Source organism: Oncorhynchus nerka, linkage group LG23 (assembly GCF_034236695.1).
Source record: "Oncorhynchus nerka isolate Pitt River linkage group LG23, Oner_Uvic_2.0, whole genome shotgun sequence".
NCBI classification, from domain to species: Eukaryota; Metazoa; Chordata; class Actinopteri; order Salmoniformes; family Salmonidae; genus Oncorhynchus; species Oncorhynchus nerka.
In genome coordinates, this window is record NC_088418.1 from 58694882 (window position 1) to 58709440 (window position 14559).

General features: G+C 42.2%; 1 protein-coding gene across 1 annotated transcript; it reads right to left on the bottom strand.

Moving 5' to 3' along the window:
- Positions 1 to 615: 615 nt before the first annotated feature.
- LOC115107137 (zinc finger protein ZFMSA12A-like) lies at positions 616 to 13981 on the bottom strand. Its single transcript, XM_029630562.2, has 9 exons — positions 13766 to 13981; positions 12921 to 13123; positions 12458 to 12517; positions 12192 to 12287; positions 3837 to 3947; positions 3602 to 3725; positions 3031 to 3280; positions 2843 to 2892; positions 616 to 2719 (listed from the first exon to the last, which is right to left on the bottom strand). The coding sequence occupies exons 1-9, from the start codon at positions 13821 to 13823 to the stop codon at positions 1404 to 1406; spliced, it is 2268 nt and encodes a 755-aa protein (XP_029486422.1). The 5' UTR covers positions 13824 to 13981; the 3' UTR covers positions 616 to 1403.
- Positions 13982 to 14559: the final 578 nt, after the last annotated feature.

Consider the following 14559-nt stretch of genomic DNA (forward strand, 5'->3'; position numbering starts at 1 on the left):
TAACACTTCAGTTAGCAGGCAAAAACCCACATGGTAGCAAAAACTAACTAGCAGAAATTGTTAAGTTAGACATTATTTAAACACACTTTGCTGTAGGCTACTGTTTACTAATTAAAAAATAATGTATGCCATATAAAATATATTCATCCCACCCAGTATTGTAATCAAAACTTACCAGAAAGCATGTAGTCCTTGGCTCAGACAGTGTAGTAGTGTGGGCTCAATAGCATCTCATTTGTGTGCAAGATCTTGAGAATCAGCTGTACATGTGATGGAAGAGTGCACTGTACATGCAGAGGGTTGCAATTCCATTGAATTGGGGACAGTTTAACCAAAATATGCCACAATACCTTGAATTGCCTTATGTGTATCCCACTAAAAAAGGTTCACTTTTATGAGCAAACTTTTTGATGAATTTAAGCTAAATTCCCAGGCTTAACTTCTCATGGAAAATTTACGGAAATTTGTTTCCGACCCTTTGCAACCCTAGTTGTGAGCAGACAATAACCCAGAAAACAGAACACACAACCCAATGGCCTTGCGATAGCATGCGATTGTGTTACTTGTGACCAACCTGCACAGAGAGAGCACAGTGCCCTTAAAATAAATAGAAGCTTAAGTATTAAAACCTTTAATAATAGGTATAACAAAGAATATCACAACCCTCCAAATATAACACCAGAAAATACACTTTTCTAGATTCCTTGAAAGTCTAGAAATACGCTTATCAAATAACACATTATCATTATCACTGTTAGAGTAAATACTTATATTACAATTGCACATGCATTTCACCAGCTCACCCTCTATCCATGACTACCGCTGCTATTACATAAACATGTCTACATGCAAACAGCTCTACATGTCTATAATACATCTGTAAAGGAATAATATTAGAATGAGAAAAACAGAACAGAACATCACATGAAACTATAAAGTAGCTTCTTAATTGGTCCGGTAACCTTGGCAACCAAATCAGCTACTTGATGAGGTTCTGAGACATGATGTATAGAGAAAGACTAGAGTCTACACCCCACCTCACCTACCAAAGCCCCTCCCCCATCCGTGAATGACGCCATTGCCGCACGTTTTTGGAAAACCTACAATGGACAATTCCTTTGTTTCTGTGTTAATGATAAATTCTTAGTTGTTCCAATTCAATTCCGTACATGAAGCCATTGCAGAGTGTTTGTTTGAAACCTACAATAAAAATGCCGTTGTTTCCGTGTTAACAATAATTAGAACACCCATTAATCTCTCCGGACTAGTATTGATTTTTCCCCATAACTTGTTGCTTCGCTAGTGAATTGCACTCCCAACTTCCCGCTAAGAGGGTTACTCAAAAGTGAGCGGTCAGGCCGGGAGGAAAGTATTGGGACATTTTTCCACGCGCATGGCAGCGTTCAACAATTTGAAGGACCGCCTCCTAGTCTCTCCATGGCATAGCCTCGGGACATGCCAACATGTGCCAACATTTTTATGTTAAGGCTGTCATGATAGATCGCTGGTACGGCCACATGTCCAGCCACGGCGGCCACATGACCAGCCATGGCAGCCGCATGTCCAGCCATGGCAGTCGCATGTCCAGTCATGGCAGTCGCATTAGTAGGATTCTCCTTCATGTGATAGCTTGATTGTGAACTGCGTTTGGAATTATTCGGGCAACGAGGACGTGAATAAGGCTTCTGCCCTGAATGAACTAGCAAATGTTTCTTTAAGCAAGTTTTCCGGATAAAACTCCTTCCACATTCATTACAAGTGAAGGGACGCTCTCCAGTATGCCCACGCATGTGGACCACTAAATGGCTCGACTTAGTAAAACGTTTGTCACACTCTTTGCATTGGTAGGGTTTCTCCCCAGTGTGAAAGCGCTGGTGTACCTGCAGATTCCCTGCTGACTGAAAGGTCTTCCCACACACAGAGCACATGTAGGGTCTCTCCCCTGTGTGGATCCTTATGTGCACATTGAGATTACCTTTCTGAGTGAAACATTTCCCACAGTAGGAGCAGGGGAAGGGACGATAATTCAAATGAGTGCGCACGTGATCCTTAAGGCGTCGGTTTGTTACAAAGGACTTTCCACATTGGTGGCAATGGTGAGTTTTCGGAAGCTGCAATCCTTTCTTCTTCTTTGGAAGGTGCGACGATGGCCTCAGATCCGACCTCTTGTGGGCTTCCACGTGGTGCACGAGGCTGGGCAAGTTGCTGAAGGTCATTCCACATGTATGACAGTCAAGAGTTTGGGGGATTCCGTGAATTTTTTCGTGAGCATGCAGTTGATCCATTTCGGAAAAGGCCATTGCGCAATGACGGCACTGGAATGGTTGTTGCTGTGGCGTCTTAAAACTCTTCCCGCTCTGTGGACAGATGTACATGACTTCGTTGTGTGGACACTGGTGTCTCAATTTCTCACGAAGAGAACCAAACTCTCTCCAGCATTTGGGGCAGCTAAAGGCAGTGCCCACACATTGCATCCTCTTATGGTTTGACAGACTTGTAAAGAATTTGAATCTATTCCCGCAGTTGGAGCACTTGTATGGATTATCCCCACAGTGAATTTGCTGGTGTTGGACAAGTTGAGACTGATAATTAAAGCACTTCCCACACTGAGGACACTGGTGGACAACCATGTGTGATGAGCTGGAAGTAGATGGGGCACACTCATTTGAAGCTGAAGAAAGGGGAGTCAACACCTGAAACGACACCCCTGCAACGGTGTCTGCGGGAAAATGAATACAAATATTAAACTCATGAGGAAGTTTCCCCTTCCATTGCCCCACAATGGTCAACTGAGGCTATCCAAAGGGTAAATGTACTTGACTAAAAGTTTGTGAGGTCTCACCTGTATCACCACCTTGCACGACACTGGTAGGAGAAAGACCAGAACCAGCCCTGTAAAAGGCACAAAACAGAAATGCAAATGGTTGACTATTACTGGGTCAAGTGGTAAGTTTGTTTGACTGTCCAAATGGAAATGTTTATTTACCAACTGTACCATTTGAAACAACAAAAATAAATTTATTCTCATACCTTTTCTGTGTTGGGTCATCCTCTACATCAATATCATCTTCATTCCCTTCATCACAGGTTTCATCGCAGCCTATAATATCTCTTGTGCTCCCCATTTCCACTAAATGTGATGCCAACTCCATCCTTTGGCAGTCTCTGCTTTGTGTCCCAGTCCTCATCCCCACACCAGTGTCCAGATTGGTACGATTTAACTGGTCAGGGAAGGCATCAGATTCAATATCTGATTCCTGAGGAATGTCAGAGGAGGAAACTGCACAGACAAAAACATTAAAAACACACTTTGAATAATATCTAGGTGACTGTTCTGAAAACCTAGAGGAAAAACTTCTCAAATCCATAATTTACATTATAATCCATCACTTTACATTTTAATCTATCACTTTATTTGGCTAATCATTCCAACTTTAAATCCCTTCCAAATGAACAAGGAAGGTAAGGAACATGGTGAGAGGAACTTCCTGCACATAAATCAGATTATTCTCCTCAGATGCTGTTGTTCCATCAATAAACCTTCTGACCATGTGGTGCTAAAATTATATATACAAAAATGGATACTTTTCTATGAACTTACTGTTTGTGTACAATGTTCTGCATTGTTTGTAATTCTGGAGCAGAAACTGGAGATCTTCTGAGTGAGAGAAAGACTGCAGACATTCATCTAGGCCAGAGGAGCCAGCACTCAGCAACAATGCAGTCTAGGGAAAAGAGGGACACAAGTAAAATGCCAAAATAGATTCCAGGCCAACTACAGTTATTAATTTGAATGCTGTTGTCTCAAGACTGTCTTACGAAAGTGATTTCTGCACCTGCTTAAAGTCTGGTAGTGTAAGCAGCTCTTCCAATCTAGTGAGGAAGTCACAGACCAGTTCCTGAAGCACTTGGTCAAAATCAGGTCTGAATTCTTCAGGAAACACCACCTGAGAAGATGGAGAGTCGGTGAGATAATGCATAAGGGAAAATAATTAGATGTTTTATATTTATAGACCCTGAATGATCCTAGCCTGGGTGCCAAGCCTGTTTCAGCTGTCTTGGCACCCAGGCTAGCACAATCCAGTACCCACAGTGGCATAGACTGGCATCCCAATTCTGATATTTGCTTACACCTTTGACCAATCACACCAGATTTTTTTCACATCAGATCTGATTGGTCAAAATACCAATGACTGAAAAAAATTCTGAATTGGGCTGTCTGTGTATACGCAGTTTAGACAAATTAATGTTAGAGAATGACTAGTTATGATTTATAGTAGCGTAGGCCTATTCACTATTCAAATGCTATCTTGACTAACAATCTTACTGAATCTCAACTCAACTATATTTTCCACGGGAACAAATTTGTACCGGCCCGGAATCTACATCTCTGACAGTACTGTGCGACAGACGTGTCCCACCTGTCAGCTGACTGCCTCAGTAGCGCGTACCCCGCTACCCATCATTGAGACCCCATTTGATAGACAAGGGATTGACCTAATTTGACCTCTCCCAAAGTCTGGGAAAGGATACTGATATATCCTGGTGGTGGTAGACTATGCCACCAGGTACCCGGAGGCAATTCCCCTATGAACCATCACTACCAAGGCCATAGCCAAGGAGTTGGTACATATGTTCACAAGGGTGGGCCTTCCAAGAGTTCAATCCTGGTGACCGAGTGCTCCTTCTGCCCACCACAGAAAGCAAGTTCCTCGCCCGGTGGCAGGGGCCCTACGCTGTCATGGAGACCCAGTGACGTGCGGGATAAACCAGTCAGATCGCCGTAAACGGGAGCAAGAATATCACATTAACCTTCTGAAGAAGTGGGAGGAGGATGATGTTACTGTGGCCTTTGTCTCCACAGAGCTTCCTCAGGAAATACCCAGAGATGTCGTAAACATGGGCCTTGACCTTACTCCAACAACTCCAAGAAGTAAAACACTTTATTGATCAGTACATGAATATCTTCCCTCACGGATATCTTCCGTGGACAGATGTGCTAGAGCACGATATCCTTACGCTACCTGGGAAGACTGTACATGTGAAGCCGTATAAGGTCCTTGAAGCTCATCGCAAAGCCATCTGCGCAGAGGTCAAAAATGTGTGTTGGACGCCATAGAGGAGTCAAAAAGTCAGAAGGCCAGCCCCATCGCCCTAGTATCCAAGCAACTAGCCCTATCCAGCCACCAAGACTCAGGTGAGAGCCTTCATGGGACTGGCCAGTTACTACCGGCGGTGTATTCCATGGATCTTCAAACCTCCCTCTGTTTAGGACCAGTCCTGAGGTCACCAGACTACTCCCAGCCTTTCGTCGTCCAAACATGCGCCTCTGAAACTGGACAGGGAGCCGTCCAGTCCCAGGTCTAGGATGGTTAAGAACATTATGCTTTAATCAGCAGTCTAAAGCTCCTACCTAGGGAACAGAAGTATGCTACCGTATAAAAATGTCTGGCTATAAAATGGGCTGTCTGCTCCCTATCCTACTACCATGGGAAGGCAGTTCACCCTGGAGACAGACCATGCACCCTTGCAGTGGATGGCCAAGGACATAAATGGCCGGGCGACCCGCTGGTTCCTCGAGCTACAACCATACAACTTTGTGGTTCGACACAGACCAGGGTCTGCTCATGGGAACGCTGATGCCCTCTACCAGCTCCATTTTCTCTTCTCTCCCACCAATTCCTCTCATGGCTCGGAGTTAAAGGGAGGGGTGTGTGGCACCATGAAAGGCATGGGCATAGGTGTGGCTGAAGGACTCTCAGTGCAGCAACATGGACAGAACCACCCCACCTTAGCACAAGAGACAGGTGTGCTCAATTCAGCCCCATGGACAACGGCACTCAGTTTAGCACTGTGCAAGGCCGCACTACCGTCAGCACAAGGCCAGCTGAAGACAGTGCCACAGCGCTGCTCAACCAATACACCTGTGCAGGATTACTAGTCAGCATACCTGCAAGGCATTCCCTAATCAACTGACTGGCACAAGATTGGAAGGCTGGACCTAACTCAAGTGTGCAGTTAGGAAGACACGGCATGCCTACTCTCCTTCCACAGACTTCTCAGAAGGAGAGTTACGGACTCTGCCAGTGAAGACACACCGCCGCAAGAGACTACAGGTGGCCGCCCACTTTAACCACCCACTTGCCTGAACAGCTTGTGGACTACAACGCCAGAGACACAAAAAGCTCATGTAAAAGCATCTCAAACTTGAACTCTTGTTGCGTTTACACTTACTGCCACTTGTGTAGTCGGGCACAACCCACTCTTCCTGACAGTACACCATGTATATAGTCAATATATCGTTACTCATTGCATTTACACCTTATTCATTTATATAATTTCTCTGCATTATTGGAAAGGGACACATTATCAGAACCCTGCATAATGCACATTCACTAACAATGTAGCAGGCATTAGACTACAGAAAATTAACACAGGTTAAATCAAGCTTTATTTATACAGCACACTTCAGAAATTAATGCAATAATGTTCTTCACATGAAAAAAAAAATATTTACTACAAAGATGAGAGGATGAATAACAAAAACTGAATGACTAAAACGCACCCGAAGGAAAAGCAAAGCTTAAAAGGTGTGTTAAGATCTTTTTAAAATTTTAATTACAGTTTTGGCCCCTTCAGGTTATTTTACCTTTATTTAACCAGGTAGGCCAGTTGAGAACAAGTTCTCATTTACAACTGCGACCTGGCCAAAATAAAGCAAAGGAGTGTGACAAAAACACAGTTACAAATGGGATAAACAAACGTACAGTCAAAAACACAATATAAAAATATATGTACAGTGTGTGCAAATGTAGTAAGATTAGGGAGGTAAGGCAATAAATAGGCCAATAGTGGCAAATTAATTACAAATTAGCATTAACACTGGAGTGATAGATGTGCAGATGATGATGTGTAAGTAGAGATACTGGGGTGTAAAAGAGCAAGAAGATAAATACCAATATGGGGATGAGGTAGTTGGATGTGCTATTTACAGATTGGCTGTGTACAGGTACAGTGATCGGTAAGCTGCTCTGACAGCTGATGCTTAAAGTTAGTGAGGGAGATATGAGTCTCCAGCTTCAGTGATTTTTGTAATTCGTTCCAGTCATTGGCTGCTTAGAACTGGAAGGAAAGGCAGCCAAAGTAAGTGTTGGCTTTGGGGATGACCAGTGAAATATACCTGCTGGAGAGCATGCTACTGGTGGGTGTTGCTAGAGTGACCAGTGAGCTGAGATAAGGCGGGGCTTTACCTAGCAAAGACGTACAGATGACCTGGAGCTAGTGGGTTTGGCAACAAATATGTAGCGAGGGCCAGGCAACAAGAGCATCCAGGTCGCAGTGGTGGGTAGTATATGGGGCATTGGTGATAAAACGGATGGCACTGTGAAAGACTACATCCAGTTTGCTGAGTAGAGAGTTGGAGGTTATTTTGTAAATGACATCGCCGAAGTCAAGGATCTGTAGGATAGTCAGTTTTACGAGGGTATGTTTGGCAGCATGAGTGAAGGAGGCTTTGTTGCGAAACAGGATTCCGATTCTAGATTTAATTTTGGATTGGATATGCTTAATGTGAGTCTGGAAGGAGAATTTACAGTCTAACCAGACACCTAGGTATTTGTAGTTGTCCACATACTCTAGGTCAGAACCGTCCAGAGTAGTGATGCTAGTCGGGCGGGCGGGCAGCAATCGGTTGAAGAGCATGCATTTAGTTTTACTAGCATTTAAGAGCAGTTGGAGGCTGCAGAAGGAGTGTTGTAATGTCACTGAAGCTCGTTTGGGGGTTTGTTAAATTCTCTAGGGTAGGGGGCAGCATTTGGAATTTTGGATGAAAAGCATGCCCAAATTAACTGCCCTCTACTCGGGCCCAGAAGATAGGATATGCATATAATTAGTGGATCTGGATAGAAAACACTAAAGTTTCCAAAACTGTTAAAATAATGTCTGTGAGTATAACAGAACTGATTTGGCAGGCGAAAACCTGAGAAAAATCCATTCGGGAAGTAGGATTCTTTTGTTGATGTTTTAGTTTTCTATTCAATGCCATTACAGTATCCATTGACTTAGGACTCAAATTGCAGTTCCTATGCCTTCCACTAGATGTCAACAGTCTTTAGAAATCGTTTCAGGCTTGTATTCTGAAAAATGAGAGAGTAAGAGCAGTCTGAATGAGTGGACCCTGCTGTGTCACAGAGCTTTTTCATGCGCGCGACCAGAGAGAGTGCCTTTCTTGTTTACCTTTTATATTGACAACGTTATTGTCCGGTTTAAATATTATAGATCATTTAGGCTAAAAACAACCTGAGGATTGAATATAAACATCATTTGACATGTTTCTATGAACTTTACGGATACAATTTGGATTTTTTTTGTCTGCCTGTTGTGACTGCGTTTGAGCCTGTGGATTACTGAATAAAACGCGAAAATATAACAGAGGTTTTCGGATATAAAGAGAGACTTTATCGAACAAAAGGAACATTTAAAAAAAATAAAAAAAATAAATGAATGTCTTCTGAGTGCAAACACAACTGGCTTTCAAAGACTTTAGAAAGTCAGGGCAGGATGGATATAGGTCTGTAACAGTTTGGGTTTAGAGTGTCTCCCCCTTTGAAGAGGGGGGTGTGAGCAGTAGCTTTCCAATCTTTGGGGATCTCAGACGATACGAAAGAGAAGGTGAACAGGCTAGTAATATGGTTTTCAACAACTGCGGCAGATAATTTTAGACAAAGAGGGTCCAGATTGTCTAGCCCAGCTGATTTGTAGGGATCCAGATTTTGCAGCTCTTTCAGAACATCAGTTGTCTAGATTTGGGTGAAGGAGAAGAGGGGGATGCTTGGGCAAGTTGCTGCAGGGGGTGCAGAGCTGTTGGCCGGGGTAGGGGTAGCCAGGTGGAAAGCATGGCTAGCCGTAGAAAAAGCTTATTGGAATTATCGATTATCGTAGATTTAATCGGTGGTGACAGTGTATCCTAGCCTCAATGCAGTGGGCAGCTGGGAGGAGGTGCTCTTATTCTCCATGGACTTTACAGCATCCCAAAACTTTTTGGAATTAGTGCTACAGGATGCAAATTTATTTTTGAAAAAGCTAGCCTTAGCTTTCTTAACTGACTGTATATTGGTTCTTGACTGCCATGAAAAGTTGCATATCGCGGGGGCTATTCGATGATAATGCAGAACGCCACAGGATGTTTTTGTGCTGGTCAAGGGCAGTCAAGTCTGGGGTGAACCAAGGGTTATAATCTGTTCTTAGTTCTACATTTTTTGTACGGGGCATGCTTATTTAAGATGGTGAGGAAAGCACTTTTAAAAGCATTTAAAGACTATTCCAGAGGCATAGTAACTCAAGGCTGCCTCTCCATGACTCCTGGGCCTAGGCTTTGGGATAGTTAAAAGACCAGTGCGCCAGAGGACCTGAGAGACCTACTGGGTACATAACTTAAAAGCATGTCTGACATGTATTGGGGTGAACAATCATGGATTGATTTAAAAACCAATAGAAACTTATTCTAAAAACGCACAGGCAGCCAGTACTGAGACCTTAAGACCGGTGTATTGTGTGCTGTCTGTCTGGTCTTGGTCAGTACCCATGCTGCAGCATTCTGTATGTTTTTTGCAGTTACCAATGACTTTCTTGGGTAGGTCAGACAGAAGAGCATTACAGGAGTCAAGCCTGCTTGTAATACAAGCATGGATGAGTCTCTGTACCAGCCCAAGAGAACATTGGACACACCGTGGCAATGTTCCTCTGGTGGTAAAAAGATGAGTCGAAATGGAGTTCAGAATCTAAAATAACACCTAGGGGAACACCTACCTAATAACACCTTTTTATCTGTCTTGTCCGTGAATTGATAGGTGTGGACAGATTCTCTCTGTGCTTTGGCTCCAACAAGTACCACCTCGGTCTTGACTTGATTTAGTTGGAGGAAGTTGTGAGCCATCCAATTATTTAAATCACTAATTCAGTCTAATAATTTATCCGTGGATCTAAAATCCTCTGGTGACACTATTGTAAAAGGTTGTGTATCGTCTGCATAGCAGTGAAAATCAATACTGTGCTTTCTGATAATGCTGCAAAGGGGTAACATATAGAAACTGAACAGAACCGAACCCAAAATCGAACTGTGTCAAACGCCACGTGATATGTTCACCAGGGGTGACAAAAAACTCAAGACTGGATAAATAGGTACTAAACCATTTTAGAACTGGACCGGAGAGGCCAACCCCCCTCTCCAGTCTGTCCAGAAGGACATCATGGTCAACAGTGTTGAATGTAACACTTAAATCCAAGATTACAACGGACAGAGAGCTGTTTGGCATCTGTGTTGCCTCTAAAATAATTTACAATTTTAGCAAAGGCTGTGTCTGTGCTAGTCCTGAAAACCAGATTGGGAAAAAAAGAAGCTGTTTGAAAACAATTTCTTCAGATTTTTGCTTATGAACAGAAGGTTTGAACATAGCCAAAAATTGCTAAAAGCTGAAGAATCTAGATTACTTTTCTTCTGAAGGGGTTTCACCATAGCAGTTTATTGCAGTGGTGAAAGTGCCTGTGAACAGGGAGTGATTAACAATAGCTTTCACTTCTTCAGATATGCAATTAAAAACAGTTTTGAAAAAGGTGGTGGGGATATGATAGAGAAGGCAGGTAGAAGGCTTAAGTTGTGATATCACTTTCCTGAGCACGTTTGTGTCAACCAGGGAAAATACATCCATAGTGCCTTTGCGTGGTAGTCTAGGGCACATATCAAAACTTATCATCAGGTCTTGCTGGACTGACAAACGTTAGGCTGGGTATCTCTGAAATATGCCGCAAACTCTTCACATTTATATGTAGAGGAAGGTTCACATAGGTTTGCGAGGGTAGGATTTATCAGGCCATCAATGGTCAGGAAGAGCACTGACGAATTATTCTGATTAATAGAGATCCAGTTACAAAAATGAGCCCGTCTGGCATTTCTAATTGCTTTGTTATACATGCCAAGACGCTCTCGCAGAATATCATAATGGACTTGTAACTTTTCCTTTCTCCACTACTACTTTCTGCAATTTCTCTTTAAAAATGTAATCGTTTCCTCTCTCAAACGCAAATAGCGAGTTGAAACCATTTGTCAAGGAGGAAGAAGTGATCTCTCATCTTTGTTGTTGTGAGTGACAGGGAGAGGGGCTTGGTGTGTGTGTGTAAACCAGAGGAAGAAGCGAAGCGAGCGGTTTCGTGCGCACTCAAATCTGTCCAAAATAAGCCCAATGCGTTTCAATGGGCTTATTTTGTACCTAAGCTTGTCGCTTGCTTTCCCGCCTTTGGGACAACGACCCCCATTGTTAGGGTGGAGACGTGCATCTCATCATTATATACAGATCTCTGGTGTAAATGGGAAGGCGCACAGAACACAGAAGGAGCAAAGGAGACGAGAACCAAAAAGACAACATGAGAACAAGTGAACATAAACGCTCATAAAAACAAAAACACTTGATTCTTGCAATACATTTACTTGGAATATCGCACAAAACATAAATTCAAATTAAATTTGCTATAATCGCCCAGCCCTACAAAGGACTAATAAAACAAATACCAAAAGATAGTTTTGGGGTGGAATTTTCCTTTAAGTACCTCTACTTTCCCTAAGCTCCGAAAAAGTTATGGCAGTATGAATAAGAACATGACCAGAAATGACGCCATTCATAAAAATTTAAAATAAGAATCACACATTGTATAATGAAAGCTTAGTGCAAGTAATTGGCTCTGTAGTTATAAATAACCATCACACCTTGAATGTTAAAATTGCAATGCTTTTATTGAGCAATGCCAATAATCATGCTACGGGGCTTATATTTGGCATTAGCTTTTCCATGTTGTGATGTACAATTCGAGAGTTAAGCTTTTTATTACAAGGACCGCTCAGTCACAGAGGTAGGAGGAGCAGTGTGTCAATCGACATAGCAACAGCTTGTTGTTGTTCTTTTGACGCCAATGCTTGATACGCCCAGCTGACCTAAGTCGACTGACGTAGCCTCGCAAGCCAATCGCAGAATGTGACAACAGAACTGAGGCAAACCTTACAACCCAGCCAGGTTGATGTCAAGATTGTAATTTGGTCACGTTGCACAGTGTGACATGTAATAATCATAAAAGACTGAATCTGACGTAGTGTGGGAAGGCCTTGTAGGTTCAAGACAAGCTTGGCATTAACAGCTACTTACTTGGACGAAGTGTTCACGCTCAACCGGGTCTATAATCAAGTTTTGGGTGAGCTTGGCAAAGTTAGCTTCAGGTGATTCCATGCCTGCATCATTGGACTGTAAAACAAAGTTTTTTTTTTAAAGATTCATTTTTAGACAACTATCCATACCAACAATCTTAAATCTCTTGTATTTAAATGTTGCTATGAGGGTGTTAATTATCTCAAAGTGTCCAGCAGAACAAAATCTCCAATCTTGGCATTGTATTCATACTTTGATTCACCAACCTGTGCATGTTGAGAAGACTTTATTCTATAAAGGAGGGTCTGGAGGCTGACAGGGTTTACCTGCAAGAAAAGTGGTCCAGTCTGATACTTTGCATAAAACAATTTTCTACATTTGACCTATACACTAAGAAAGTCCCCCTACTTCCTGGATAAAGTATCATACTGTTTTTTAATGGGCTTCAAGATATCATCAAATTCATAAAAACACAGTAATTTGAGATATGTGAAATTCTTCCTGATGCCTTGTGGTTTTCGATTACAAAAACACAATTGAAAACATTCATAAAAGGCCTCGGGTAGAAGTAAATGAATCTACAAATAGAATGTAATGTCTTAAATGCCCATGTTATCATGATTTTTTAAAAGCCCATTCAAAAACAGTATGTGACAGGATGCAGGAAGTAGGTGGAACTATCCCAGCATTTTTAAGTGATTCTGTATGGCATAATGTGGCATTTCTTACCCTTGCTCTCAGACCCAAAATAAGGAGGGTCCTTTGTCTGTCAGTCATAAGTTCTGTGACAGTTTGTGTTACCACGGTCACAAACTCCTCTAATTTTCCATAGTGCTTGATGGCCCTCTGTTGTGCTACCTGCCACATAAATGCAGACATCAGTCGTAGAGGTGGAACCAAAAGGCGCAGGGAGGAGAGCGGAATGGGGGAATCTATCATGTGAAAAGTACAGTGAAGTGTGTTAGATGTCTAGCTAAATCAATTACATTTTGTAAGAACATTAACATAGCAGAACTAACTAAATGTGCTAGTTTTGCATATCTTAACTACAGATAGTTATTCATTGAGTGATAAGAAATGTTACGGTTGATATAACATTGCCAGCAGATAGCTAACTTAACCTTATAGTTTAGCTTGCACTTACGTATTAGCTATAAGGCTAGCTTGCACAGAATGTGCCCAAGTGGACACAATAACATAATTCAAATCTGAACGTGAGTTAGTCAATAACATAACAGATCGCTGTAGCGGCACTGCTAGATAGATCAAGGGGTTTTACTAAAAACGGCAAAGTAGGCCTAGCTAGCTACCCAGCTACTTCCTTGAGATCAGGGTCGTGTTCATTATGCACCGGAGGAGAAAAAAACGGACAGGGACAGTCTGAACTTATCCAATAAGAAACGCTCGTTTTCATTTTGCGTTGCAAAACGTTCAGTAAAGTGTACACTAATGAGGACGACCCTGCCTGATCATGGCTAGTTGGCCACCTAGCTAGAAAACCCAACCTAGACAGATGTATAGCAAGCAAAAACAAAATATTGTTTTATATAATATAAGTTACCACGTATACATACCCATTATGGCCCATGTGCCAATCAGTATCTTAGCTACCTTTGCTAGTGAGCGCCGCATGAGACGGTAGAATGTAAACCTAGCTAGCCAACGTTACTGCCGACGAACAAAGAGGATGTGAAACCTTTGCCACCAGTAGGCCTATTACTCCAGCGTCCAAAATTGTCTTCAAAATAAAGGTCCTAATTACGGGCTCACAGCAATAATGTACTAATGTACACTGAGTGTTGCAGTTCATAACACAAACCGGTGCGCCTGGCACATACTACCAAAAATACCCCGTTCAAAGGCACGTACATTTTGTGTCTTGCCCATTTACCCTCTGAATGGCACACATACACAATCCATGTCTCAATTATCTCAACTATTAAAAATCCTTATTTAACCTGTCTCCTCCCATTTATCTACACTGACTGAAGTGGACTTAAAGCTGCAATATGTCATATTTTTAGGCAACCAAATATTTACGAAATAAACTTAAGTTTAAAAAAAGTATTAAATCAAAAAGTAACAAGAAAATTACATAACAATAATGAGGCTATATACAGGGGGTACTTGTGCTGAGTCAATGTGGGGTACAGGTTAATTAAGGTAATTTGTGACTATGCATAGATAATAAACAGCGAATAGCAGCCGGGTGGCCATTTGATTAATTGTTCAGAAGTCTTATGGTTTGAAGGTAGAAGCTGTTAAGGAGCCTTTAAGGTCCTAGACGTGGTGCTCCAGTACCGCTTGTTGTGCAGTAGTAGAGAGAACAGTCTATGACTTGGGTGACTGGAGTCTTTAACCATTCTAT